Raw genomic sequence first — 27,772 nt, 5'->3', positions numbered from 1 at the left:
CATTGTAACCTGTCAGTTTAATTTTAGTTCTTAGTTTGAAAACTGCAAGTGAATGGATCATTTTTCTTTGTGCTGGTGGCTGGCTTTTGCTGTCCTCTGTTATTGTCAATGGTGAAGTAGGAAGCAGCAAACATTGTGAGCATTGTTCTTTTGTGCTCACTTTTTCTTTGTTAAAAATCAGTATTCTGCTTCTGTACCTAGGCTTATCAAGCATGCTAATCCTTTATTTTCTTTTAATATAAAAGGTTAGAGATATGACAGATATCAATCACTGAAGGTTTTTAAATTCAATGTGTAGATTATTATGCTATTAGAACTCTATTATAATTGTGATGTGACTGGATTAAATTCCTGTTTTTTTTTTTTTTTTTGTGCTACCTGTAATCTCTCAAAAGCATTGACTCTTAAAGGTATTCTTACATAATCCACACAAAATCAGCAACATTGGAGCTGTTGCAGGGGGATAGAGCAACCTGTGAAAGATGCATATGGAGTTTCATTTAATTCCGTATTTCTGTATTGCACTCTTCCCCTGAATTTTCAAGTTAGGCATGGGCAAAATACTGTGTCTTCTGTGTGATTTGTCCAAATTAACTATTGCATTTTAAAGCAAAAGATGGAAAGCTGGGACAGGGTAATAGTCAAAATACCTACAGGCAAAAGTCATGAAGAGTTCCATGGGTCATAAGAAATTATTTAAATACATTGGAAGAAAGCCTTGAAGTACTGATAAATCTCCTGGAATTGAGGGGAGAGAGAAGAAATAAGCAAGCAGAAGAAGGCCACTGCAGATAAATGAAGTTGTTTCTTTGCATACAACAAGTAATCTGTTGAGTTGCTTCCAGTTATCTTTCTTATGAGAGATCAAGTATCTTTCAGAACCAAAACAAACTTAAGCCATGGATAAACTGGTAAATTAATTGTAAGTAGGACAGCATGCTGAGGTGATATTGCTGGAGAAAGAGTGGTGGTAATAAATATTTTTATTACTTATCTTGGAATAGCGGTTGATACTGAACAGAAGTGCAGATGACAAGATCTTGTTAGATGAGTTAGCAGGGTGAACTTGCTCTTTGTCTTGCTAATTGGATAACAGCCAGTGTAATAAATTCTTCCTTTTATATATACCAGTGCAGATTTGTCTCAAGATATGGTAGAACTTTGGACACTGCAACATTGCCCAGGGGAGCTGTGGATGCCCCATCAGTGGAAGTGTTCAAGGCCAGGTTGGATGGGGCTTGGAGCAACATGATTTAGTGGAAGGTGTCCCTGTCCATGGAGGGAGGTTGGAACTGCATCTTTAAGGTCTTTTCCCACCAAAACCATCCTGTGATTCTGGGATTGATTCTATCATATGTGATAGGATTTAAAGATGAGTTGTATAAGCAAGCTTGATTAAAACCAGTAAGTGAAACCAAAACTGAACAAACCTGTGGCCTTAGAATGCTTACTTGTTCAAGTTGTCACAGAACAAATTATCTGTACTATTAAAAACAATTTCTTGAAAAGAAATATCATAGAATCATAAAATGCCTCAAGTTTAAGGGACTTTTGGGCCAGTAAGTCCAGCTCCCACCTTAAACAGGAGAAAAAAATTGAGAAATTAATCTTAAGGCACAGTTCTGCTGCATGAGGGTGCTAACAAGGCAAGGGTTGATTCTTTTCAGTAGATTTATAATTACACTTACTATTGCAAAATGTTTACATTATTGACCTATTGTGACACTGTCAATATGGTATGAACTTGCTAGCAATAATAAATATACAGGGCAACATAAATGGCTTATCTTTCAGTAACCCATCTTTGCTGTCATCATGAAATTTTTCTTAACATTATGTATTTTTCTGTTTATTACTTTATTACTTTACATCTTAAGTGCATTATACTTAGCTTTGTACAGCAAAGGTCATAATTCCAGAGGGAAGCTTGTGACAGTGAATGGCTGTTAAACCACTTATAACAGTTGTGCTTGGTTTATTTTTTTTTAATTCTGTTCTAGTGTTTTACTTTTTAGGTGCTCTTACTGTTCATTATATGAAGTATCTATAATTTTTTCCTAAAATAATTCAAATGTAATTTTTACTATATGTAGTATTGTGTGCATGATTTAATCACTGTCCACTCCTAAAGATCTACTGAGGTGAGAAGAGTAGAGTTGCATGTTAAGTGTTACATGGATTTTCCTTCACTAGGACTAAAATTCTGTATCAATTACTGTTTGTCCAGAAGTTCTCTAGATTAAATCTCCATTATCCCTTCCTGCATTTTGGCCTGTGTTGATAATTGTAGCTGTACCTCACTGGGAGCTGATGAGGCAAGTGAGTGTAACAGGGTTTATGGGTTTTATGTTTAAGGGTTGGACTTGATAATCTCAGAGGTCTTTTACAACCCAGATGGTTCTGTGATTCTTTAACAGCATGGTGCTGTCTTCTGTTATGTGGTTGGATCAGCAGTGCTTGCTGTCAGTGCATTCTTTGTGACAGAAGGATAGAAATTTTAATTCTTTGCTTTATGTTGGAAATCTGATTCTATTGCTGGGAGAAGGTGGTTTTTAATATTTGGTACTGTCAGGCTTTCACATTTTGTGAAAGGGTAAAACTTTCTGATTTGTTTTTAGTTTTTAGAATAATTTAATTGCTGGGTTTTTGTTGTTGTTTGTTTTTTTTTTTTTGTTTTGTTTTGTTTTGTTTTTGTTTTTTTTGTTTTTTTTTTTGGTTGGTGTGGGTTTTTTTTGGTGTTTATTTCTCCAGATGGCATTTCCAGACATTTTTGGTATTGCTAGTACTTATTTTCCATTTTACTTTGATAATGAAACTATAGCTTCTCCCCATCTTCTTCAATATTTTGTCTTAAAGCTACAGTGTGTTTTAGCTAAGATATGGGAGAAGCACTTAACTTTTGGGTGGCTAGATCAGTCTGGAGTATTTATTCACTGAACATTTCTTCAGTGAATGGTTTTTATGACACACAGTTTCAAAAAATTGTTAGTGGTAAATTAAGGTGAAATTCATTTGGCAGCTTCTGCATTTCTGTAGTCTTTAATCCAGGGTAAATTGTTCATCATTTCCTGTGCAAAATGGAAAGGGATGCTTTGAGTGTGTTTCTTCAAGCTATTTCTCTGTTAGAAGCATGTGAGGTGTGAGAGACACAATGAAAATGAAGTAACCAGCACTGCATGACCCTTGGATGGACAGTTCTGGTTTGAGTGGTTCCTTCTTGGTCTCTGTTGCTCATGTCATGAGCTTAGTAAGAGCAGCACTAACAGCCCCTCAGAAAGGAAGACAGAATTGGACAAGTGGGAACCAATCTGACTGAGAAGCCATTTTTTTTCTTTCTGAAAAAGAAAGGGTATAAATTGCTATTGTCTGATTTAACAGAGGTGATACTTCACACAACGATAATTAAGCTTTTTGAACATTTTGAATCCCACATATGATTCCAGTTAGGGAATTTGTTGAACTTGGGGGGATATTGAGTCTCTTTGTATCAGGCATTTGATAGATCTCTGGAACCAGGCCTGTTTGTAATTTTGCATAAAAAATGTAAGTGCACTAGAAGATTGTAATGAACTTCTGTGTTTGCAGATAAGAGGAGTAAAGTGGTAATTTTTAGGGTGCTTCTAATAATTAAATTCATTATCTACATTGAAGCAGATCATAAACCGACTTCCTTGTCTTTAAACACACCAGATGTTGTTTGATAACTTTGTTTTCCACTGTTACTAAGTTTTGCAAAAAGTTTTGCTGTAACAGAATTATAGTTCTGATTTTTAAAATAAAACAACAACAAAAAACTCCAACCCAAAACAAAGAAAAACAAACAAAAAACCAAACAAACAAAAGAACACTTAAAGCGAAACCTTCTGGTATCTCACCCTTCTTGTCCATTCTGGTGTTTCATTTTCAGACAGCTGTTGAATTGTGTAATTGAATAGTTAGTGGTATTTCAACAGCTTTTTTGAAAGCTATTCAAGAAGGGAGAGAAGTTCTGTGACATGCCATAAAGAAAACTGTTTTTCATCAGATTCTTTGTCTTTAAAGTTAATGAAATATTAAGAGTTCAGTATTTAACCCCCTCAGTCTTCAATAGGATTTTGTACTGTACAATGTGTTACTGAGTTTAAATGTATTTTGGAGGGGTTTTTTCTTCAGTAGATTGGTAAAACTAAGTAGTATAATTGTGATGCCAAAGGCTATGGAGTCACAAACTGCCTGACCCCTCTATAAAAAAAAAATCTCTAGTTTCTAGCAACAGAACTTCACGGCATGGAAATTACAAAATCACCACAATATAAAAATCTTTGTGTATTCCTTCAGTAGCATACATGATACTGGAAAAAAAATAATGGTAAAAGTTATACTTTTGATTTCCTGGTATTTGTTACAAGTCATTTATTTAAGGTAAGTAATACATTATTTGAGGAATTAAAATGCAGAAGAAATAGTACATCTACTACATCACTGTTGATCGTTTAATGTGTTCATGGGCTGTGTGAAATATGAATATATTACCCCTACTGACAGGAAGAATGAGCTGCAAGGATTTTTTGATTGGGAAATTCCAAATGCAAATTCATCATCATGACCACAATTGCATTTTCACACCAATGAAATGATCTGTAAAACAACCTTCACCAAAAAAATATGGTTTTGACCAGGATTTAATTTAAAATTCTAGGCCCTTTAAGACTAATAATAATAAAAAAAATTAGTTTGCTGACTTGTGCAGTTTTACTGGTTTTTAAGACCTGGTCCTCAGTCCACTATTCAGCTTAACCATAACTGCCAATTATCCATCAGTTGAGGGCAGCCAGGCAACAGAGAGAGTTTCAGTTTCAGTTCAGAAGTGGCCACTGAAAGTTGCCCTGGATGATGTACACACACTTCCTTACACACACACACCCTCTCCATCTTATGTTTATATTTGTAGTGTGGTTTCCCTGTGTGGTGTAGGAATTGCCCCAGAGCTGTGCGTGAAGGGTGATACAAAGCAGAGTTGGGCTCAAAGTTCAGAGGTAGAAGGGCCAGAATTTAGGATCTTCTTTTAAAAGGATGATTGAATGGTTGAAGTTGTATGACCTAACACTTGGGCTCTGTAGTTGTGTTACTCCTATGAGACTTGCTGGTCTACCTCAGATATGTAGGGAAATATGGAAGGTGGTGTTGAAGGTGGGAGAGAAGAATCAGTCCCAGCTCTTTCAGAGTATGGCAGATCCTGCTCTGCCCTATTTTGTTGAACAGTTGCTTCCTGATACTGCCTGCAGTTGTGAGTGCCAGTTCAGACCACGTAACTGAGTGGATGGTACCTTATGTTCAGTGCTAGCTGGTGCTCTTGTTGTGATCTGGTTTTTCTTCTAAGCAACAGTTGCCTAATGCTGGCTGTATGAGCATTGCCATCAGTTCAACTGTGAGAGCTGATTGAATATCAGTAGCTGTGTGAAACTTATAGGGAAAATTATAAGTAAAGTGGAAGCGAAAAATTACTACAAGTAATAGTAATTTATATAGTAATAGAGATTACAGGGACTGGAGGAATATAGGGTAAAATGAAAGATGTATGAAAAAAGCAAGTCTCTTAGGTTTCCTGCTTGCCTTGGCATCCATGGAACAGAGTGACTGAAACAGATTAGTTTTGTTTTAAAATAGGACAGACTTCTTTTAGGGTAGAAAAGATGTATTTGGAATGATATAGAAGCAAAAATGAGCATAGTGTCAGATAAGCATTTTGGTTTTATTCTTGGAGATTCCGTACTAGCTTTATAATTCTCCAGTGATTGGTTTGCAGGCTTCTTGGAAGGAAATGGAAGTAGTTGAAATCATAGATTGTTTTGAAAGAGAAAGAGAGCTTAACTTCTATTGAGAGAAATATGGAAGCCAAAATGAGGAAGCAGAGGGGGAAGATGGAATTGAAAACCAGCATTTCAAGCTAATTAAGAGAGAACTGAGAGCTGAGGGAGAGGGAGAGGTACATGCTAGCAAGTGCATGGCATAATTAACAAGTGAGACTAAACATTTGGAAATAAATACTTCCTAGATGTTTTCTTGTATTAAAAAAATGCATCTAAAATTTTGTATTCTGCTAATACAGTTCATGTTGCATATCAAGATTGGAAAAATTATATAGTTTAAGCACTAAAGATACATGTTTCTGAAGTATTTTTAACTAACACAAAAAGTGTAAATGTGGGTTTAGTACCCTAAGTCTAGCTCTTGAGTATCTCCTTTTGTGATTTTTATTGCCTTCCATAAAAGAATGACTCGTGACTTCCCTCTTTGTTCTCATTGTCCTTTGTGAATTACAGAGAAGTCACTTCTTTGCTCTGGATCTTAACTGCTGTGTAGTTGATGAAAATAATTGACAAAGGCAAATATTTTCCCCAGAACATTGGAGCTGAGGAGGACTCCAAACCTAAGCCTTGCTTACCTGCAGGGAGCCAGGTCAATGTTTATTATCAAACAGGAGGTACAAGTTTTGACACCACATAAACAGAAGTTACTGGCCTTCTGTTACAGCTTTGTGTTTTCAGTGGCTACTGCAGAGCGAGCTGTTAGGAGTAGCTAGAGATAAGATGAAAAGTCATCAGTTCAAAGTTCAGAAGAGATCATTACCTTCAAGGACAGAAGCAGCTGAAATTGTTAGCCACTGCTTTATACCAGAAGCACTTCACTTTGCTGACAATTAATCTTGAATCACAAATGAAGTAGGGAAGGCCGATGAAGGTTATTAGAGTGCCACAGTTCCTATCTGAGTTCACGTTCTCATCTGACATGGCTGCCTGCTGAATTATAAAGCTATTGTAGGATAGAGCTTTATTAAAATAAATGTCCAAGTCTCGTGCAATTCTTGTATTAGGGAGATAATTAACTGAGATTGTAAATGTTTAAGTATTTGAATTAAAACAAACTTCTAAGTAGTGACATAATTTTTCATTAAATTTCAGTAAACAGTTTTTGAGTAATTTTGCATGGGTTCTGCTTTGCATAGAATGAGAGTTTTAACAAGTTAAACCAGCTTGCAGGGCCCATCAGACTTCTAATGAAAGTGTAAAAGTATGTTTATAATCTCACAAAATTCTCTCTTTTTTCTTCCTGTATTTCAAACAGGCTTCTGGTGCCCCTACTATGTTAACAGTGTGCCTAAAATTACATTTCACAAATTTCAATTTTTCCCCTTTTCTGAGTCCATAAGTCTGCCCGTGCTTGTAAAAAAGCAAATGAAAAACTTTTCTCCTTTCACCGCAGAAAATGTGGTTGAATTGAACCTAGTTCCAGAAGATGGTAGCTTATTATTTCTGTTAGTAGACCTAATTCCAAATAGTGTGTTTCTGTTGTGTGTAGGTCTTAAGAAGCAATGATAAGGAATTAATTTGAGATACAACATACAGAAGTTCAGAATTTCCATTTATTTTACAATAGGGTCTTGGAGTTAAACTGCCTTTTTTCTTTCCTACTAGTGTAAATCTTTAATGAGAGGAAAAACTGAAAAATTCATAAAGGACACGATATATAATCTTAGACAACTGGTTTTTTATATAACATGAAACTTTCTTCCTAATTGTAAAAAAATCTATCTGCGCACTGGTTCTCAACAGTGTAAAATTCCTGTTATATAGCTAAAATGCTGCTGCTTTGAGTAAATTCTCCCTGCTAGTAGACAAGTTACTTGCTTATTTTTGTCATTCATTTTTAGTCTTAGGTCTTTTAGCTTATGTTTTGAAATCTTATTAGGAAAACCGAGTTTCAAAACCAGATTTGAAGATTTATACATGCAAAATATTAGCTCTACCAGATTTTCCTAAACTTTTCTCATATAAAGCTAAGTGCAGTTAAGAGAGGAGGAGGTGAACTGGGCTTTTTTCAGCAACTTTATATGTGTCTGTTTAAATAAACAGTGCCTTTATATATACTAAGAATTTCTGAAAGAATGAAATACTCTCTCTAGACTGATAAACAGCAATAGATAAAATAACGAGTGATGTACTCAGTGGGGTATAGCTTAAAAATCCAGTGGGAAGTAGCTACATTAGTAGCAGATGAATTTACTTCTTGAATCTTGACCTGAGTGAAAATCGCAGCTTACTTAAAATTTGTCTTCCAGATTCTTAGCCTGATAAGAAAGGTGGATAAAGCAATTTATTTATGTGGCTTTGTTTTTGTGATGATGTGTTTTGTTTAAACTTGCTATTGTTGTTTGATTTCTATCCAGGCTATTTTTATGATCCCTACAAATCCCCCTCCCACCTTCCGGAAGCCAGAGCTCTGGTCTGATGAATTCACAGATTTTGTGAAGAAATGCTTAGTGAAAAATCCTGAACAAAGAGCCACAGCAACGCAGCTGCTACAGGTCAGTATTTAAGTTACTGAGGAAATGGAAGTTTTATGGCTTTTTTCCTCTAGTTGCAAACCAGAACTGTTGTGAAAGTTTCTAAGGGCAAATCACATTTTAACTGTTACCATGCCTCTTTACCATATTGTGGTCTTTTCTCTGCCAGCTCCTGTATCTCTACCCCTGTTTTGTTTCGCCTTTACCACTTCTAAAAATGAATTGCTGGTTCTTGCTGTTAAAATTGGATCCTTGCTTTGTGGTTAAGAGACCCTCTGTAGATCTCAGGATTTAGGCAAGTGTTAAGTGAAAGAATTGAGCCCTGGTTACCCCTCAGTGTGGACCACCCATAGGGTATGTTCAGTTTGCCTTTCTGGTCATGTCAAATAGAGCAGACAGGTTGCTCTGTGTCCTAGAAGGGTCTGGTGCAGACTGACAATGTAAGAAGTTTGTTCTTGGGCTGTGTTCTATCAAGTGGGCACTTTTAAATTTGAGCCACAGTTGGTGTTATGGACCTGCAGAGCCTGGGCAGGGTGTGCCAGCCTTGCTCCTGCTCTCTGACTGAGTTTCTAGTAGCTGCAGAAATTTAACAGTTGTGGTTTTTTGGCATGGAGGTAGAAATAAAGCAGAGAGATTTCAAAGAACTACAAAAATCAAACGGTAGGGACCAGTCTGTCAAAAAAGATTTAGTCTCAACTGGACACAGTTTTACAGGGGACATAAATTTTAGCGTGAGAGAAAATCCAAAGCAAGTTTTCTTAATTAGTGAGCAAGTAGTCCCGGTTTGTGTTATCCCCTGCCTTCAGGGCTGTCATAAGCCTACAAATAACTAAAGAAAATCGAAGAACAAAGGTAATGAAAGAGGGAAGAAAAAACCAGAAAGGTATCTGTGCAAATGTTAAGTTTCCATGATGATTGAAATAACATGGAAAACTCCCAGTAAATAACCTTGCTTTGTAATTGAGATAGAAGTGAAAAAAAAATTGGTAAGTCCTTTGCTCCTTGTACTTTCTCAATTCCTAATTCATTAAACTTTTGGATAATGTGGTGGTTTTTTACACTTTCCACTGCTCTTGAAAAATATTCTTTATAAATAAATGTTCTTTGTAATATAATTGTTCTTTGTTTTGTTTTTTTATTAGTGTATGTAAGAATCTGATTTTCCATAATTTTCATCAGCATGATGCTCATGCTAGATTTAGTCTGTCTCTAAAAAGCAATAGCCTCTTCTAAAATAAAAATTTCAGTGAACTCCACTACAAGAATGTAAACATTTTGCAGAGTAGTTTTCAGTGATCATCAAGTTCATAAGTTTTGTTATGTCTGTTTTATTTTTCACACTGTGAGAACACTAACATGTGGCCTGCAAGGAGAGAAAAACCTGAAAGTTATGGATTTTTGTATGATGCTCTGGAGACCTAAAGATTTGAAGTTCATGTGGTTAGTTGAAGACTGACAGCTGGATAGAAGAAACTTGGAGGAAGAAGGGAGAGGGGAAAGCCTTGGTGTTTTTCTTTCTGTGTACTTACTGGCCAAGGGTGAAGATAGATAATATGTGCAGGACACTTGGCTTCATCAGTCCTGTTCACTGTGGAACACTTTTAAAATACATTTCTGAAGTTATTAGAGTTATGGATTAGAGTTATGGTTTGCTTAAATTGTCTGGGCATATAATCATGCAAAAAGCAGAATTTTTCCAGCAGCAGGTGTTTACTAGGCAGCAAAATGAATGTAAATGGTATCATGTTGTCTTAAAGGAAGAAGTGGTGTTTTAAATGGCCTTAAATTAAAAATGCATCTTCCTGCTTAAAATAACATTTTTTGCTTGTTACACATTTCAGCATCATAGACCAAGAAATGTTTTGACATAAAATACAGGTTTGTTGGAGTAGGCAGCCATAGTTTCTCTGCTTACAGCTACTAATTTTTATGCTGTAGGTTTAAGATTGATTACATTCTCTAACTGAATATCTGAAAAAGTTTGTTTTTCTATGTCAGACAATTGCTACTCTATTCACTTACTACTTACTGCAAGTTTCCTTTGGATAATTATATCCTTAACTATTAATCAGTTGTTACATGATTACATTTCCCAAGGCTTGCTGTTTTTAAAGAAAGTAAAATTTTAGTTATGAAGCAGTTGTATTTTGTGTTAGTGTAGACTGTAATTATTCTATAACATCAAATACTCTTTATCACTGAAATCTGTGATGTTGAACATACTTATAATTTTATCTGAAGTGTAACTTGTGTAATGATGTCATATAATTTGATCATTTTTTTTTATAGCATACATTTATTAAGAATGCCAAGCCAGTTTCAATTTTAAGGGATCTGATCACTGAAGCCATGGAGATAAAGGCAAAGCGACATGAAGAACAGCAGAGAGAACTAGAAGAGGAGGAAGAAAATTCGGTGTGTACTTTTCTTTTTTTTTTTTTTTCAATAACTCTCTGTACTTTATACCTAAATTACTGGTTTTACCCTACTTCTTGTACTTGTGTTCAAATACTTCACTGGTTTTCTACCTGGTTTTTATGCTTTGAGGGCTGTGTATTCCACTTTTATATATGATCATTAATGCTTCTGTCAGTACTAAACATTCAGCACTATTCTGTGAGGTGTCCTAGTAAACAGTTTTTCTAGGAGTTGGAAAAAAAAGCATGCCAATGTTAGCTGTTCATACTAATATTAAAAAAACCCAAACAACACAACCAGTAAAACTGGTGACAGCATTCTGTTCTTCAGATGATGTTGTCAGCATATGTTTGAAGAGAGAAACAAGTGATAAATTTAAATTGCATATCTAATTAATTTAATTTCCATTAAACTGCAAATCTAAGTTGCATTTAGAATTGTTTTGTAATGTTAGGAGTAAGCCAGTGTTCCTGGCATTCTTAGTTTCTCTAGATGATATATTTTAGGGCAATCTTGTGCAACACAGCAGTGTGTGCTTCAAAGAAGGTTATTGCCACACATGCAATGAGATCCAAGGTCATTCATGAATAACATGCAGAAACTGTGGAGATTGGAATGTTAGTAGAAATCTTACAGCTTTGAGCAAACAGCAGAGCAGTGCAGTAAGGCAGTCTGCCCTCTCCCAAATTATACCATCCTTGTTATGTGTTTGAGTGTGATATCTATACACAGGAATACTTTTCTAGCAGATTCTGTGGAGTGTTTTGTATCCCAACAGACAGCAGAGTCATCTCTTTGCTTGATGTTTTTCTCTTCTGAGATTATTGATAGCTTGTGTTCCTAAGGATGGTTTACTTCAGGTTGTATTTGCTTAGTCAGCTATAAAACAGGCAGGGAAGGTTGGGATAGTATTTTTTACATTAGGAAATGTTACCTGTGTGGACTTGACATGCAGAGTTGATGTTTGTGACTTGATATATTGAATAGTTGATCACTGAAGAGACTGATGTATTCCTACCTAGAAACCTCATGTCTTTACTAGAATACATTCCTTCCCCCTGTTGCCTTCTGAACTGTATGCCTTAAACACACACATAGACCTGTTGTTGATGTCTTTTCCATTAATCCAAAATTGAGTATGACATCTAATTTTACTTAGTTTGAGGTTCAGGTGAGGAATCAAATTTTCAAGCAGGATTGAAACAATGCATGCCAGCTCAGCATGTGGTGCACACCTTCCCTCTCCCACTACTAGATGGAAGGGTACAGCACAAGTTTGGCCCATTGTGACTAAAGAAAGCATTTAGCAACTCCTCATGCTTCTTGCATAGTTACATAAGTCAGAATGTAACACTGCAGTCTTTTTTTTTCCCCCAGCCCCCTAGATTATTCAGTGTTTAGTATAAGGGAACTACAGTTTAGGATTGAGGCAGGAATCTGTTACTTTTGTTACCATTACAGTAGATGGGAATTTTGCTGTGTACTTCTGCAGTGCAGTCAGGGAACAGATGATAACTACAGAGAGACTCTGCTTGTCACCTCTGCTTGTGTAAAAGAAGGTGCCTCAAATCTGAAAATAACAGAAGTATCTTTGGTTAGCAGGACTGAGAGAGCAAAATCATAGCATAGATGGGGATGGCATGGACCCCTGGAGGTTGTCTGCTCCCAGTTCCCTACTCAAGCAGGGCCACCAAGAGCTCATTGCCCAGGACTATGTCCTGACAGCTTTTGCATATCTCCAAGGACTTCATGACCTCCCTGGGAATCTTGTACCAATACTCAAGTCAGCCTCACAGTAAAGAAGAGTTTCCATATACTAGAGGAAATATCCTGAAGTTGCAGAAGAGGATGTTTAGACTAGGTATTAGGAATAATTACTGAGACAGTAGTCAGGTGCTGGAATGGTCTGCCCAGGAAGGTGATGGAGTCAGTGGACATCACTGAAAAGGACCTGACTCCACCTTCTTTGCCCTTTTCCTTCAGATACTCATACACATTGATGAGGTCCCCCATGCACCTTATCTTCTCTAGTCTGAATAGTCCCAGCTCTCTCAGCCTCTCCTCACAGAGAGATGCTCCAGTCCCATGATGATCCTTTATTGCTCTTTGATGGACTCTATCCAGTATCATAGAATCACAATGGTAGGGATTGGAAGGGACCTCTGGCAATCATCTAGTCCAGCCTCCCTGCCAAAGCAAGATCAAGTAGGGCAGGTCACACAGAAATGTGTCCTAGGTCTTGAAAGTCTGTAGAGAGAAGGGTATGTCCATGTCTCCATTTGTACTAGGAAGCTGAGAAGTGGACCCAGTAGTCCAGGAGTGGCCACACTAGTGCTGAGCAGAGAGAAAGGATCACATCCCCTCCACCTGCTGGCAGCCCTTCTCTGGGATCCCATTAGCCACCTTTGCTGCAAGGTTGCCTTGCTCTTAAAAATAAGTGCACTTTGTAGTCTATGCAAATGCTAACTCGGTATTTTACTAACAAAATTTTAGGGTCTGTAATCATATAACTACCTGTGTATGAGCATGAGCAAACCCAGAAGTCATCTTCTGCTTGGAAGAAGTTGCTGTTAAATACAAGGCAGAAGGTCAGAGTGAATGACAGTGAGGCAAAGAGGAGATACAAGATGAGTCAGCATGGGAAGCACTGGCATTAGCATACCTTGCTCAATTTTTTTTTTTTTTTTTTTTTTTTTCAGGATCATGGTGTAGAGGATTTTCAAAGGAAAATAATGACAGTCTTACAGAGGGCCAGAGGCAGCCTGGCTGGTAGTAGCAGGGGACATGGGAAAAGAATCAAGGGGTTTGAAAATTTAACAGGGGAGTAGTGGAAAAGGACAATTTGAGGCAGAGCAGACTTCTCAGTACATGGTGAAGTGACAGAATAAGAGAAGTCTGTGAAAGAGAGTTTGTGAATGAGACCAGTCAGCTTGGAAAAGGAAGGTAGAAGAAAAATAAAAGAGTATGACTTCAGCATAATAAAAGACAGTAGGGAAGAAGTTGGAAAATGAATCTTTGTAGTTGTATTATCTCAGGTGGATGGTTCACTAGATGAGACTTCCAGGAGACAATTAGACAAGAAGGATGAGAAAGTCTGGATAAAACTTTAGAATTATGAACATTTGGAAAAAGGGGTATGTCTGTTAGGGCAAGCCCTTTGTACTGCTGCACTTGTAGCAGACTTTGGAATTATTTAAAAAACCCCAAAGACATTGGACATGCATGTTATACTGCATAGTATCCTTGGAGTTCATTATAGAAGTTATTTTAGAAAATAGTTTAATAATACGTAGTAATTTGCTGTCTTGTGTTCTTTTAGTTTTCTGCGGTAACACTGACTTACAGTCTATAATTGATTAAAATTAATAGATAATAATAAATCCTGTTTCCAGGGGTTGTAAAGACAGATGGATCCTGGGTATTGAGTGCATAATAGATTACATTTGGACATAATTACATAAACCCCCGTGGTCACATTTTCAAGCAAAGTGGTTTGCTTCCTCAGCAAGATAAGCTGGCTGCCTCTCTGGGTCTCTTTTAATGCAAAGTAAACTTTATGAAGGATGGACTTAAAGTGCCACTGAAGGTAGGCTGATTACAAAGGAGATGAGATTAATGCAAATTACCCCCTAATATTTTAGAAGGTAAGAAAAGTGTAAGGGTTCAAGGGTGGTCATCTCATGTTGCTAAGATTGGTCTGAACTGCAGATTCTAACTGCTCTTGTTGTAGCTGTTTTTCTTTAGGGAAAACACAGAAAGGTTAATCCTTAAGATTTTACATCTGTTTTGCTTGCTGTGAGAAGTCCAGTAGTAGATTAGGCTACACAAATAGTGTGTAGTCAAATCTGTGGGTAGTCAGTTTCTGGGCTCAGGTAAATCAGGCTGTCTTATATTTACTATAGATCTCTGTGTGCATATGAAGTCTGTGGTAAGGTGCTAGAGAGTTGAACTGTAGCTCTCCAGTAGAGAAAAACCAGTTTCTGTCATTCATGAAATAAAATAAATCCCTTCCAGGGAAGAACTAGGTGGTGCTGCTGGCAAAGGGGGAAATAGCACAGTGTGATTTTTTTGGTATTTTTTTATCCTGATCGTAGATAAATTTCATTATTCCTGGGTATTATTCTGGAGAGGTTTCATGCCTTTTCTGTTGAGCTCCATCAGTTTTACTGAAGAAGGGCTGTAAGCCACCATGTATTTACTACTGCAAAAACATCTTGTAATGGACAAGAGAATGTCAAAGGTGTTTTTGCTGTAGGGTTTATATTGAATAGTTAAACTTTTGAAGAAGTTTGCTGTTATAAAAAGATAAAGTAAAAAGAGTTTTTTGTACCTGATTTAAAAAATTTTTTTGCATTCTTTTATGCTGTTCATATGTCTTAATTTCTTAAGTTTCATATGGTTTAATCGTTGTAAAAGAATCTGTGATAAGGTTTGTAATCAGGATGAAATTTTTACCTTTGTTAGAACTGTGGTATTTGGTAGTATGTATGACTTTTGGTATCAGTAAATACATTCCTTTTGTAATTTTGTATTGCTTGCTAAGCCTTGAGTGGAAAAAAGTTGAGAAATAGTTAGCTTTAATAGACAAAAAAAAAAAAAAAAAAAAAGCAAGGGTAAAAGTCAGTGAGATGAAGAACTCTGATGGTGAGGCAAGGAGGAGGGACTCCTTTGACAAATGTGAATGTTGACCTATGAATAGCTTTCCTGCTGTCACAATGCAGTCCTAATCTTGTTCCAAATTGGTTTTAATAAGTTTTTGGTTTGTAATACAGACTTCCCATGCCTTGCAACTGAGTTTCTCTGCACTACATGATTGAAGAAATTCTAGATTGATTTGGGAGATGACACCAGCATCTTGTCCAGTTGCAGATACACTATAGGTTCTAATCAGTTAAAAGCACAAAGCCATCCAAACTAGGGAACAGCAGGAAAAACTGTTAGAATTTTTTATTTAATCAGAGAAGTTTTCTGTACCTTGTTTCCTGAATGCATGTTATTCATGTCCTGCAATGCTAGAAGATATGTAGTGTCTAGAGCAACATGTAGGTGTGATTGCAGACTAAATTAAGTTAAATTCTGTATAGCACAGATTTTATTTTTAAAGCCTAAATAAGCCATTGATTAATGGATCCACAACTCATTAAAGAAAACCAGGATAAAAGTCAGAAGAAAAAACAAAAGCATTGAAACATTTGTGTTTGTCCTTTAAAAAACATCAACCAAACAACTGTCCCTGAAAATCACCACTTCAATTTGAAATAATGCTTAATTACAAAATAAGATCAAATATTATTTTTTCCTTTTAATTTAGAACTTGTTTGGGGAAATGCCAGAAAAACAACAAACCATTTCTTTTTATACTTCTTAGTTACTGGTTTTTGGTTTCTTTTGGTTGGTTGGTTGGTGGTGTTTTGGTTTTTGTTTTTGGTTTTTTTTGTTTGTTTTTTTGTTTTTAAATTCTTTTCCTTTTGGAAATGTAAAACAGACAATAGTAGTACCAGTTTAGTATTTCATACTGTAGTGGATTAAGTCAGTAGTCCAGCTTACAACTCCAAAGATAAATAACCATTCCACATTTCTGCTTCTTATGTACCAGTTTCCACAGAACTCTGAAGAAATGCAGTGCTTCTTGAACATAATTTTCATGACTATATGAACATGCAGTTCTAATGATAATACAGGTTTTGATAAGCCAACATGTGATGGTTTATCTGCAAGAAAAAGATAATGGCCGTCCCTATGTTAACTTGTGTAGCAGTAGTGACAGTTGGAAAACAGTACCTTAAAAGTGAATTTTTCCCAATGATAATCACTGTGATGTCCTAACCATAGAGTTGAAAAGGCAGGCTCAAGCCTGGAGAAATGCATATTTAATAACTCTTAGAAGCAAGAGTAAATATTGATGTTACTGGTAAGTAGTCTGTCAATGTTAAAGGTCTCTCATGGGCAGTGAACTGAGTCCATATACTGGTAGAAAAGCATGGTTTGAGTTAACCTGTCAGGGACTTGAATTTATTGATCTAAACCCCAAAGAATTTCCAATGTAAGGTGTGAGCAATTGTGCTCATTACTCACTGGTTTGTGTTTTGGGACCCATCGAGAAGAAAGGTGCAAAATATTTTAAGTATGGTGTTCCTTTTTTTAGGAAAATGGATTTATCATAAAGTTACATTTCAGTAACTTTTAATAGTTTTAATTCCCTCTCTAAGCTGTATAGGTGCCATTATGGACACTATAGGTTATAAGGTTATAAGTGAATTCACTCAGGTTATAAGTGAATTAAATAATTGAAAGTAGAATGGAGAGCAGTGGGTGATTCTGGAGAACTAATCAGATGCAAAGATTTCATAGTTATGTACTTAATATTTAGTATAAATTCAAGTTTGTTTTCCTTCGACTGAGGACGAGTTACATCCATAGAATTGATTTTTTTTTTTTTCATTTTTACCATTTTCTGTGAACATTTTATAGTATGAGAAATTGTCAATTGTAATGTACGTATTTTTGCTGTTCAAAACATATTTTACAGCTGTGAGTAAATGGCCAGCTTGCATACAGTCTGCATCTCTCTTTCCTTCCAGAGATACAATATCATTATAAATAGTGTGCTCTAAATTGATTTTATGCCTGTTGCAAGGGTTGCTTATGTGATGAGAATGCCTTCTGACAAACTGACATGTTTTGATAAGTGCTGAGGTAATTGTACAGGTTTTTTTAATTAAGCAAAAAATGGCAAAAGGTGTATTCTACAGCAGGTTAATCCCAATATCAAAGTTTAAATATTAGTTTAGGCATTATTAAACATGACCAATCTCTTCTTACATGCATTTTTTTTTTTGAAGTGTGATGTGAATTGGATGCTGGGACTGGGCAGCTGTATTATGGGAATGTAAAGCAACTCGTTGCCTGGCAGCTTGCAGGAAACATATCTAAATATTTATTTCTCTGGACCTTTAAAGGAATGAGCTAACGAGCAGCTCTTCCTGTATGTTTTCTTTTACATTTTAAAGTCTCTATTATGTGAGGAATGCTTAATTATTTTTAGAGTATTCAAACAGCACTACTTCAGTGCTCCATTTTTTTTTTCATAGGAACTTCAGTGTTTTACTACTATAAACAACTTAGCCAATTATCAATAATCAGTTATTCATGTATGTTGGCTTATTTGCTCATTCATGTGTAAGTTTTTGGTAAGTCAGATATGAATTTGGAGAAACTGGCATCTGTTTTTTAAGAACTTAAGGAATAGTTGCTATAATTATTCCTTTATATTTTTATAATATATATATTACTTAGTTATTTTCAAGGAACTAGTGAATCGTATTCTATAGTTTAAATCTGATACACCAAACTGTGTTTTTTCTGAAGGATTTAATATTTATATTCATGAAACTTTTGTGTGTTTGTATATCTATATCTATCTATCTGTCAATATGTATATATATATAACTTTCCATGGCAGTATTAGAACTAGAAAGTTTCATAGTGTTTTTCCTTTAAGCCAAAGAACACCTGACATTATGTGCTAATTAAATTTGGTTGCAGTCTGTTAAGTATCCTGAAGTTAGAAATAGAGATGACCTTTTTTGAGTGAGATGTAGCTACCCATGAAAAGCTAAAGCAGCTTTTTAAGAGAATATTGCTAAAACACACAGCAATTTAGAGCCAGAAAGCAGTTACAGGAAGAGTAAACGTAGTGAGGTAGTTGTGAGCAACAAGTCCTTGTTACTAGGTTTATCAATTAGAAGGGGATAGAAAGCAAGCTTAAATGCTGTTTCATAAGATATATCTATTGAATTTGATGGGATTTGAATGTGTGCTCAAAGTTAAGTCTTTGCTGATGGGCTTAAACTTAAGTGGGTTCTTAATATTAAGCATATACTTGGGTTGTGGGTGGGCTTTGTGCATGTTAGAAACTTTTTAGAAAATCCTTGTTCTTGACCAAACTATATTATGTGTTTATGTTGCTACTACAGTGCTTTTACAGAAAGATAGCTGTGACTACAGCCAGGTTTTTCAAAGGTGGTGATGAGGTGTTAATAGTAAATGAAATTATTTTACAAGATACTAAATTTTGCCAGCATGTAAATCTTCCTGTAATGTACTGTAGCCTAGTTAGCTGTCTCTGGTGCCCCCTAGTGCTCTTTTTACATGCACAAATCTTACGTAGTTCTCGTCTTTTTTTTTTTATCAGTCTTCATCCAGTTTTTCCTATGAATTTAAAAAATGCAACAGAAAAATTCATTGATCCTTATCATCCTGCTTATTTACATTGATTGTGATTCAGGTATGGTGTGAACGGATGTCTCTTCTGAGAAGATTTCTTGTGTAATGATGTTTCATTTCCTAAATGTATTGTGAAGTCTTTCATGTTGTTTCCACTAAAGTCTTTTTGAATTTGCTGTCCTGATAATCTAGTGATTACACTTCTATGCTTTAAGTGTTGCTTTTATTAATATGCTGATTTATGTTGATAAGGAGATCCAAGGATTTAGTGGTTCCAAACATAGGGCTACAGGGTATTGCCAATGCTTTACTTGTACGTGTGTTACGTTGTTCAGAGTTTCTGCATTTCTTGTAATTTCTGTAGCATTTCAAAAAGTATTAGTGCTCTTGTGTGCTTGTCTGTTGCTATCTACTGGTGCATCAGAACTTAAATACAAGTTTGGTGCTTATTACTTGTACACAGGAGAACAGCAGACAGCTTAATTCCAGAGTTAGCTGTTTTTATTGCCTGATTCTTGGATCTGTTTTCATAAACAGTATGAGAACATGACACTTCAGCTTCAATACCTTATAGTTTTTCTAGTTAAAATTGAGATTGTGTTTGTTTTCATTTAATCAGTGAGTTTACCTTTTCTAACAACAGATCAGTATTTCTACACCAATATTTACAAACTGTAAAGCATGAATGTGAATTTGAACTAAAGAATCACTTTGATCTCTCATGTAAATGTGCACTTACCTAACTTGGATTCACTGGATATTTTTATAAAATTACATTTTCAGAGTCAGTATAGTCTACTGCCGTTTTAGCTAAACCTCATATTTGTGACAAATACTGGAATGATAGTTCTGGAAGCAATCTGCCTTAACCCACAAAATTAATTATTCTGGGGCATGCACAGGCACTAAAAAGTTTTATATATCTTTCTCTCAGTACATCGTTGCTGATCTAGGGAAAAACATGTTGACCAAAATTCTCATGTACTTCCAGTTTGGGGACAACTAATCTGGGGACAAAAGGTGGGATTTTGCAATCCTTAGTCCTCTAGCTACTTGAAGATAGCTGTTCTCTTCACTCAGAGACAACAGTAAGAAAAAAGATTTTTACACTCTTAAACTGGAAAATGGAATGCTGTTCTTTGGAACAAATCCAGATACTTGATTTAACTGAAGAAATATTTTAGTTTTTTTTTAATGAAGCAGAAGATATAAAAGTGGTCACTTAGGACTCCATTTAATACTTGTTCATGTTGTTAGCCATCGCTCTTTTCACTACTAAAATAAAACTTTTCAAGCTTCAGGAAAAGAATTGTTTCATTTCTGAGTTCAGTTTTAGTAATTTTAGTACCATATGCAGTGCTAACAAACACTGATATCAGTCAAGCAAATGTCTAAATCACATGTGACTGTGCATTAACTTGGAAACTGCCTGGGTGTTAGGGATGCTGCCTTTGTAGTGTGTAATAGGAGAAACAGTAGTATGTCCTTGTCTGGGATATTGTGTCCAGTTCTGGGCCCCTCAGTTCCAGAAGGACCGGGAACTGCTTGAAAGAGTCCAGTGCAGAGCGACCAAGGTGGTTAAGGAAGTGGAACATCTCCCTTGTGAGGAAAGGCTGAGGGGGCTGGGGCTCTTCTGCTTGGAGAAGAGGAGACTAGGGGTGACCTTCTTAATGTTTATAAATATGTAAGGGGCAAGTGCCAGGAGGAGGGAGTAAAGCTGTTCTCAGGGGTCACTAACAATAGGACAAGGGGCAGTGGTTATAAACTGGAGCACAGGAGGTTCTGTATAAATATAAGGAAGAATTTTTTCACTATGAGGGTGACAGAGCCCTGGCACAGGCTGCCCAGGGAAGTTGTGGAGTCTCCTTCTCTGGAGATATTCAAAGCCCACCTGGCTGTGTTCCTGTGACCTGCTGTAGGTGACCCTGCTCTGGCGGGGGGGTTGGACTCGATCTTTTGAGGTCCCTTCCAACCCCTAAATTTCTATGATTCTATTACTGTTTTTTACAAGTCAGTTTTGCATTGTATTGCAGTACTGCAAGAAGCACTTCAAAATAATTCCTTAATTGTTTCAGCACTTTTAGAATGACACTTTTGGACTTCACTTTCTGATTACCCTTGTTAAAAAGAGGAAAACGGGGCTAGCAAGAAACTTGGTGGGGAAGGAATAAGGAAAATTGAAGTTGCCACCAGGAGGAGCAGCACCAAAATATTCTCATTTAGTTACTGGTACGGTACTCTAGTGCTGTAGCTGTAAGCTGTGTGTTTGGGAAAATTAGGATTTTTTTAAGGGTAGGGTACTAAATATAGTGTTTTAAAATGCAGCGAAAATACCCAGAAAGAAGCCGGGTGAAGCACCTTTATTTTCCAGATTATAATTTGTAAAAACATTGTTTCATTTGACAACTGAAATTTTAATCACAGATTTAAATCTGTGTCTTGGTTTCAGTATGTTTTACTGTTAGCCAGACTCTCTGAATCAAAATTAGATTTATTTTTCTGCCTCTCAGTTGAGGCGTAATAGTATAATTTTCAGGAGCTGATATATTGGTATTGCTACTGTCTACAGTTCACTGTATCTCCATAGCCCAAACATTTGAGAAACAAGCACTCGGGCAATGTAGCCACCTTGTGCATTTATGTCTAGAGGCAAATTGTCTGCTATGTCAGGGAATATCAGGGAAAGAAAGTAATGAATTCATTGCCATAAAGTGCCTAACCTTCTAGGATTTTAGGACCTGGGTTTATTTTTTCTGGTTTTGTCTGATGTCTGTCCTCCTCACACCCTGCTTTTCATGGTTAAAAGAATTAAAATATACAAAGAAAAACCAAGATTTGGGAGAAGAGAATTTTTATTGAGTGAAATTTTGTTTTAATGTTGCATGTAGCAATAAGCATGTTATTTTTAAAGGGCACGCTAAGGAAGTATTGTATGATGGTTTTTTAAGGGGCATGGGTAGAATATTTTGCTAATTAGGGGTAGATTCAAGTGAAGTTTTCATGGAACAGAGGAAGTGTACATGTTTTTAAAATTGGTGAAGGTAACGTATTTTATACTTAGAAATTTGACAGTGACTTCACAGTGATGGATATTTTTTCATATATATAATCAGCAAGAATGCTTTATTTTTTTTTTCCTTTGATATACATTTTATTCAGAGCATGTGTATAGTCCATCACATTATTCCTGAGGTGCTGTGATACTGTGCATGTAATCTAAATCAGACTTTAGAAAGCAGTGAGGTTTCCCATTAGTGTTTTCAAATATTGGTATTTCATACAAATTGTATAGTTCTTTAATTGGTTGTCAGTAGTTCTGCTTCCCTTTCCTGGTCCACTATTGTCAGCATTTCAAAATGCTGCTGTATGTCATCATGTTATTAGATCCCCCACCCACTTAGTGATTAAGTATGTGCTCTACAGATACTATTCTATATAATATCAATAGGTTATTTTGCTCAGTTGTGACAGAGGTTTGTAAAGAGAACTACTTGAAGTAAGCCAAGTTGGTTTTCTATTTCTGAGCTGGACTTCCAAAACTATTTTGGAGGATTTTTTTAACGGTTAAATTGTTCAAGGATCAGTCATCTGGCTGCTGTGCATAATATAATAGGCTGGGTATGATACTTGGTTAAGGGTGATCAGTACACATCCAGGGTGATAGTCCATTGCAAAACAACTAAGTCATTTCCCATTAATTGTGGTGTTGATCTTGAAACCCAGGGGAGGTATAGTGGATCATGAGAATCATGTAGATATTCAAAACAGGATGCTGCTGTGAAGTGGGTGTGTGGGTCATGTTTCTTTTAAATCTGCAAGAAAAAAGAAATTTTTGATTCTTCCTTTATATAGAATATTTTCTTTTTTTTGTAATTTTTTAAAGAGATAAACCTGAAAGTTTACCAGTACAAGTAGGTGACATGAAAATAGAAAAATAATGAATAAGGATTTAAATGATTGCTGCTTAACTTTTTTTTTTTTTTCTAAATTATCTGCTGTCTTCTGACAAATGTTGCTCCATCCTGTAGGATGAAGATGAGCTGGACTCTCACACCATGGTGAAGACCAGTTCAGAGAGTGCTGGTACCATGAGAGCCACAAGCACAATGAGTGAAGGGGCTCAGACAATGATTGAACACAACAGCACCATGTTGGAATCGGACTTGGGGACCATGGTAATAAACAGTGATGATGATGAAGAGGAAGATGGGACCATGAAAAGTATGTTATTAATTTACTTTTAGTAATGTAACATGGTTTCTCATACTTCATGAGTATGTTGTATATCACCAGTGGCTTTTAAATGGCAGATTCCATAGTTAGAATAGGGAGAAGGGTATTTGTGTCTGAGCATTCTCTTTAGTTTCTGGAGGAAAATGTGACTATAGTGGGACATCCAAAGCAGAAGCCTGGTTTTGGTGCTTTGCTACATGTCTCTGGAGAACTCCAAACTTAGACTTTGGGGAACTCTCCCTTCTACTGCTGGTTTCTTGCTTCTTGCCTCTTGTCCATGTACGTTTGGACCAGGTCCTTGGAGCTAAATTGAAGTGATGTGATTATGTGAGAAGCTGCTGCTTCAGATTCAGTGTTCCTGGGAACTCTTCGTCACTCTCCATGGGGTCAGCAATCATCACACATCTTGACACAAAATTTTTTTTTTTCTTTTTTTACTCATGATTAAAATTAGCAGATTGTTATTTTATAAGTTCTTGTTTGGTAGTTGTTGGAATGTAATTTAATAATGCTTGATTTAAGGCACTAATTAAAAGATTGTTGAAACCTAAGTGAAAACTTGACTTTGGCATCATGTTAGGAAGTATGTAACAAAGAAATTGCAGAGGTATAAAATTATAGCTTACACCAAAATATGCATAAATATGTATTTGTGAAATAGTTAACTTACTTATGTATTGATGTGCTTATTATTTGGCTGAAGACTACAACAAAATGCAGCCCCGTGAATTTAATGGAATTATTTGCTTGAATGAGCACCTGTAATAAATGAACCTTAACTCAAACTGTAGGTACCTGATTTCATGAGGCACAATGTAATTTTTATCTCCAGGCAATTGTTGGAGGTAAAAAATAAAGCTGATGTCTGAAGAGCAGAAATTAGTCACAAATATATTATTTTGAACACTTTATAGCAAAGATAAAGTTGCATTTATTTTTGCATATCTGCACCTGATAAAATTTGTGCCTAATTAGCTAGAAGTGCAGAGCAGAAATATGTTTTCTTTGCAACTTAGTGTACAGCAAATTGGTGAGGAAGGGTTTTGTCACTTTTTTTTGTCTTGGTTGGGTTTTGTCCATTTTATTTTGGTTTTGTAATTTGTGTTCTGTGCATTAAGATAGCAAACATACCTGATGATTAGTGAAAACACTCTGCTTTAATTTGTTTTCATGCTGAAACAGACTATATGCCTAGTAAACTGTGAAGCTAGGGGAGGGTTAGTACAAGCAATGTCTAACTCATCAATTTCAACAAGTTACAGAAAAGATGAATGATTAAAAAAAAGCTAAAGATACAATATGCAAATTTGGAGTAAAGAATAAAAATGTAATTCTTAGGGTGGAAGTATTATGAAATGGAGATTTTAATGCACACTGTGCAGTCTTTCAGATCACTTCATGTTTCATAACTGCTGTGTAGATTTAATATATGCTGAGAGGAATACATGTTAGTATGCCTAGGAAATCAAAAAGTGTCCAGTCTCTTATCTTTGTCCTATTTGTCTGCTGTGTTGCTGGAGACATTGTTTTAAAAATGTGATGTTATTTTCAGTTTTTAATTTATTCCATGGCAGCCTGTAGTTAGAAAAGGAATTACCTTGGCATTTAGTCATCAGAATTCCTAAACGCATTCTGCCTTCTTGTCAAACAAGAATATATAATATTTGGGACACCAGGTTTCTTATCCCAACACCTCCCCAGAGGTGACTGTCTTGAGACCTTTAACTCCAGCAAAGGAAAACCTGCAAGCTGAGGGTAGCCTGGTGGCAAGTGGTGGTTTTATCATTCAGCTGGGAGGCAACTGGTTTGGTTCCAGCACTTATTTGCTGAACTTCTATTTTGTGTCAGACACCCATTGATTAGAAACTAGAAAGAATTTCAGAATGAGACTTCCACAGCTCTCAGATTGAAATTAATACAAATCATGTCCACTGTAGCTGGTCCTCCTCTGGTTCTGTGATTCATGTACTTTTAACTGAAACAGGAGTGATTCCAAGTGTCCTAAGTGTCCCTAGGAAGGGACATAAAAATCCATGCTTTCCTTGGGAGGAAATAAAAAGATTTTTTATGCTTCTTTGTGCTTTACAAACCCACAAGATTTTGGAGATCAGTTGCTTTTTCCAATGTACCTTTATGGGCAAGGTGAGCACTTTCTAGATTTTTGTGTCATTTGAATATAGTAAATCTGAACAAGTAGCTTAAAATGGCTCTTTGATGCTTCTGTATAATAGAACATTGCAACAAGAAGCTTGGAGAAGTGAACTTAGCTAGGGAAGAGGGATTTAATTTCTTTCCTAGACACACAAAATATTTGTGACAAACTTTTTCTTTAATTGCTGTTGTGTTTATTTTCATGTTTTGTTTCCTTGTGCCTTTTTTGTTTTCCTTCTCGAGGACAAAATGAGAAACAATAATACTTTTTTATTTATAAGTGTTCATGCTTAGAGGCCTCTGGGAGCCATGACAGAAACTAACTACAAACATATTTTTTTCACAAATAGGGAATTATGCCCAGATAAAATTGGGATTTGAAACAAAAAAAGGCCTGTCATCCTACTCCAACATACAATATACAGCCTGGCAATAAACAACATTTACTCCTTCTTGCTTAGTTTGCCTGTCCATACTCATAGCAGAGGCTGTGCAGTATGTACCTAGAAGGAGAAAAGAAAATGCAGAATACAGAGTGGTGAGAGGACAGAGCTTAATTTTAGGAGGTTTAATGTGGATTGGAAGAAAGAGTTGTATTCATCAGAAGGCTGTACTGCTTTTGTTCAGCTGCCTGGATTGTACTTATTTTCATCTAGGGTTTTTTCATATCTTAGTTCAGAGGCCAGTGTTCAGACCAGCTTCCTGCATTCCCTTTGTGGCTTTTCAGCCACAGGCTTAGTGTTAGGGCTTTCTGGTGCACCAAGAGTATCTCTGAGTATTCTTCTTTCTCTTTTTCCTTAACACTCCTCTCTTCTTCTTTTTGCCATCTCCTTTGGGGATGGTAAACAAGTTCCCTCTTGTTGCCATTTCATCTTACTCTGGGTTTCTAACTGTGTTGCTTCAAGACTCAGAACTGAATTTCCTGGATAGTTCATGGTTGGTAATGCATATGTTAAAAGAAGTGATCAGTGTAGTGATGAGGTGACATTTGACAGACAAAAGTGGTGAGGTTTCTGTTTTGTTACTTTTTGCCATGTAAGACATGAAATGTTTTAGATTTAGTCAGTATAATTCTTAAACACATTCTTCCTTCTTCTCAAAGAGAAGAATATAATCTAGGACAGCAGGCTTCCTTTCCTGTTTTCCCCCCATAGGTCACTGTCTTGCAAAGGAATGGCAGCAAACTGGAGATGGCCTGATGGCAAGTGGTGGTTCCATCGTTCAGCTGCAGGCAACAAGCTTGTTCCCAGCACTTACTAATTATGAAATTAATTGCTAAACTGTCTTTTGTTGTTGTATTATGGGATCTTTGATTACAGCAAGACATTCACTACATCGTAGTACCTGCATTTTGAAAGGAGAATTGAAGAGCTATTTTTACTTAGTTTTTACTTTTAAGTGATTTCAGTCCCTACAATGTAAGAGATTGTGCCATGTGGTAGGACCATCTCCTCTGTGGTAGGATGTGGGTGCTTGGGTTGCTCTGGAGTGATGCTTCATAACTCTTAGGCCCAGCTCCCACAGCTTTTTTTTTAAGTAGCTGTTGGAATGTGTTTTACAACAACCTATGAGCTGGGTCCAGTAGGAATTTGATAAGAAAGCTTAATTACTGGTGCTGTAGCCCAAGAGTTGATATTTCATTGGTGTAGTCTTGTTGAAGCTGATGTACTGTACCCATGCTACAATAGTTTGATGCCCTATGCAAGTGTAGTAGTTCTTTATTTCTGTATATATAAAAAGAGGTGATAGGTGTTTCCAAGCTTCTTCTTGTTTTTGAGTCCTCTTTTCTGATTGGTAATAAAGTTGTTCATTTATGCTTCTAGTAGCAGTACCTCTTACAAATAGAATTTTTTTTTTCCAAAGCAAAACATCATGATGGCAGTTCTGCTTCTGTTGGAAAATGCTGGCTCAAAATGGATTTTCTTTGTTTCACTGAAAGCAGAAATAAAGTGTAACTCAGCTGGAATGAACTAATGATTTTATAATAGTAGTGTCATTGAGTGTTTTTTTCCCTTTCTCCAGAAAGTGGAAAAATAGAACAAAAATTGTTAAACCAGTTTTACAACTCTCATCCTCAGAAGCAAAGCAATGTTTTGTGCAGGAAACACCACCCTTCGCCCCTTAAAAATCCTTCAAAGTTGAGTTCATAGTACTTCAAAATGCCAGTACTTCTTTTAAATGCCAGTTGCAATTATTTCTTAATATGTATATTGCAAACCAAACAGAACTGTGAATTGATTCTGACTTTGAATGAAGACTTAGGTATGTAAGTTGCTGTGCTGTCAAAGCTCTGAAGGGAGCTCTGTGGGGGCAAACATTTCTGAAGATACAACCTTAGACTGCCAGCTGCTCTTACCTAAGGAGCTGCTCATCTAGTTTAAGTTGTTGCTTCCTCTGATTCTCTGGTCATCATAAAATTGT

At 36.2% G+C, this 27,772-nt stretch overlaps 1 protein-coding gene across 3 annotated transcripts in view; it reads left to right on the top strand.

Annotated features, from left to right (window-relative positions):
• The window catches only part of STK3 (serine/threonine kinase 3), a 124,865-nt gene that overhangs the window by 46,087 nt on the left and 51,006 nt on the right, over positions 1-27,772 (top strand). For all 3 annotated transcript variants that reach the window (XM_071738040.1, XM_071738042.1, XM_071738041.1), the window contains 3 exons: positions 8,207-8,344; positions 10,613-10,738; positions 22,996-23,188. In XM_071738040.1, coding sequence (XP_071594141.1) covers positions 8,207-8,344; positions 10,613-10,738; positions 22,996-23,188 — 457 coding nt within the window. The remainder of the gene's footprint in view (positions 1-8,206; positions 8,345-10,612; positions 10,739-22,995; positions 23,189-27,772) is intronic.

This window comes from Heliangelus exortis, chromosome 2 (assembly GCF_036169615.1).
Source record: "Heliangelus exortis chromosome 2, bHelExo1.hap1, whole genome shotgun sequence".
Classification (NCBI taxonomy): Eukaryota; Metazoa; Chordata; class Aves; order Apodiformes; family Trochilidae; genus Heliangelus; species Heliangelus exortis.
The sequence above is the reverse complement of the archived record's forward strand: the minus strand, read 5'-3'. Positions and strand labels throughout refer to the sequence as shown.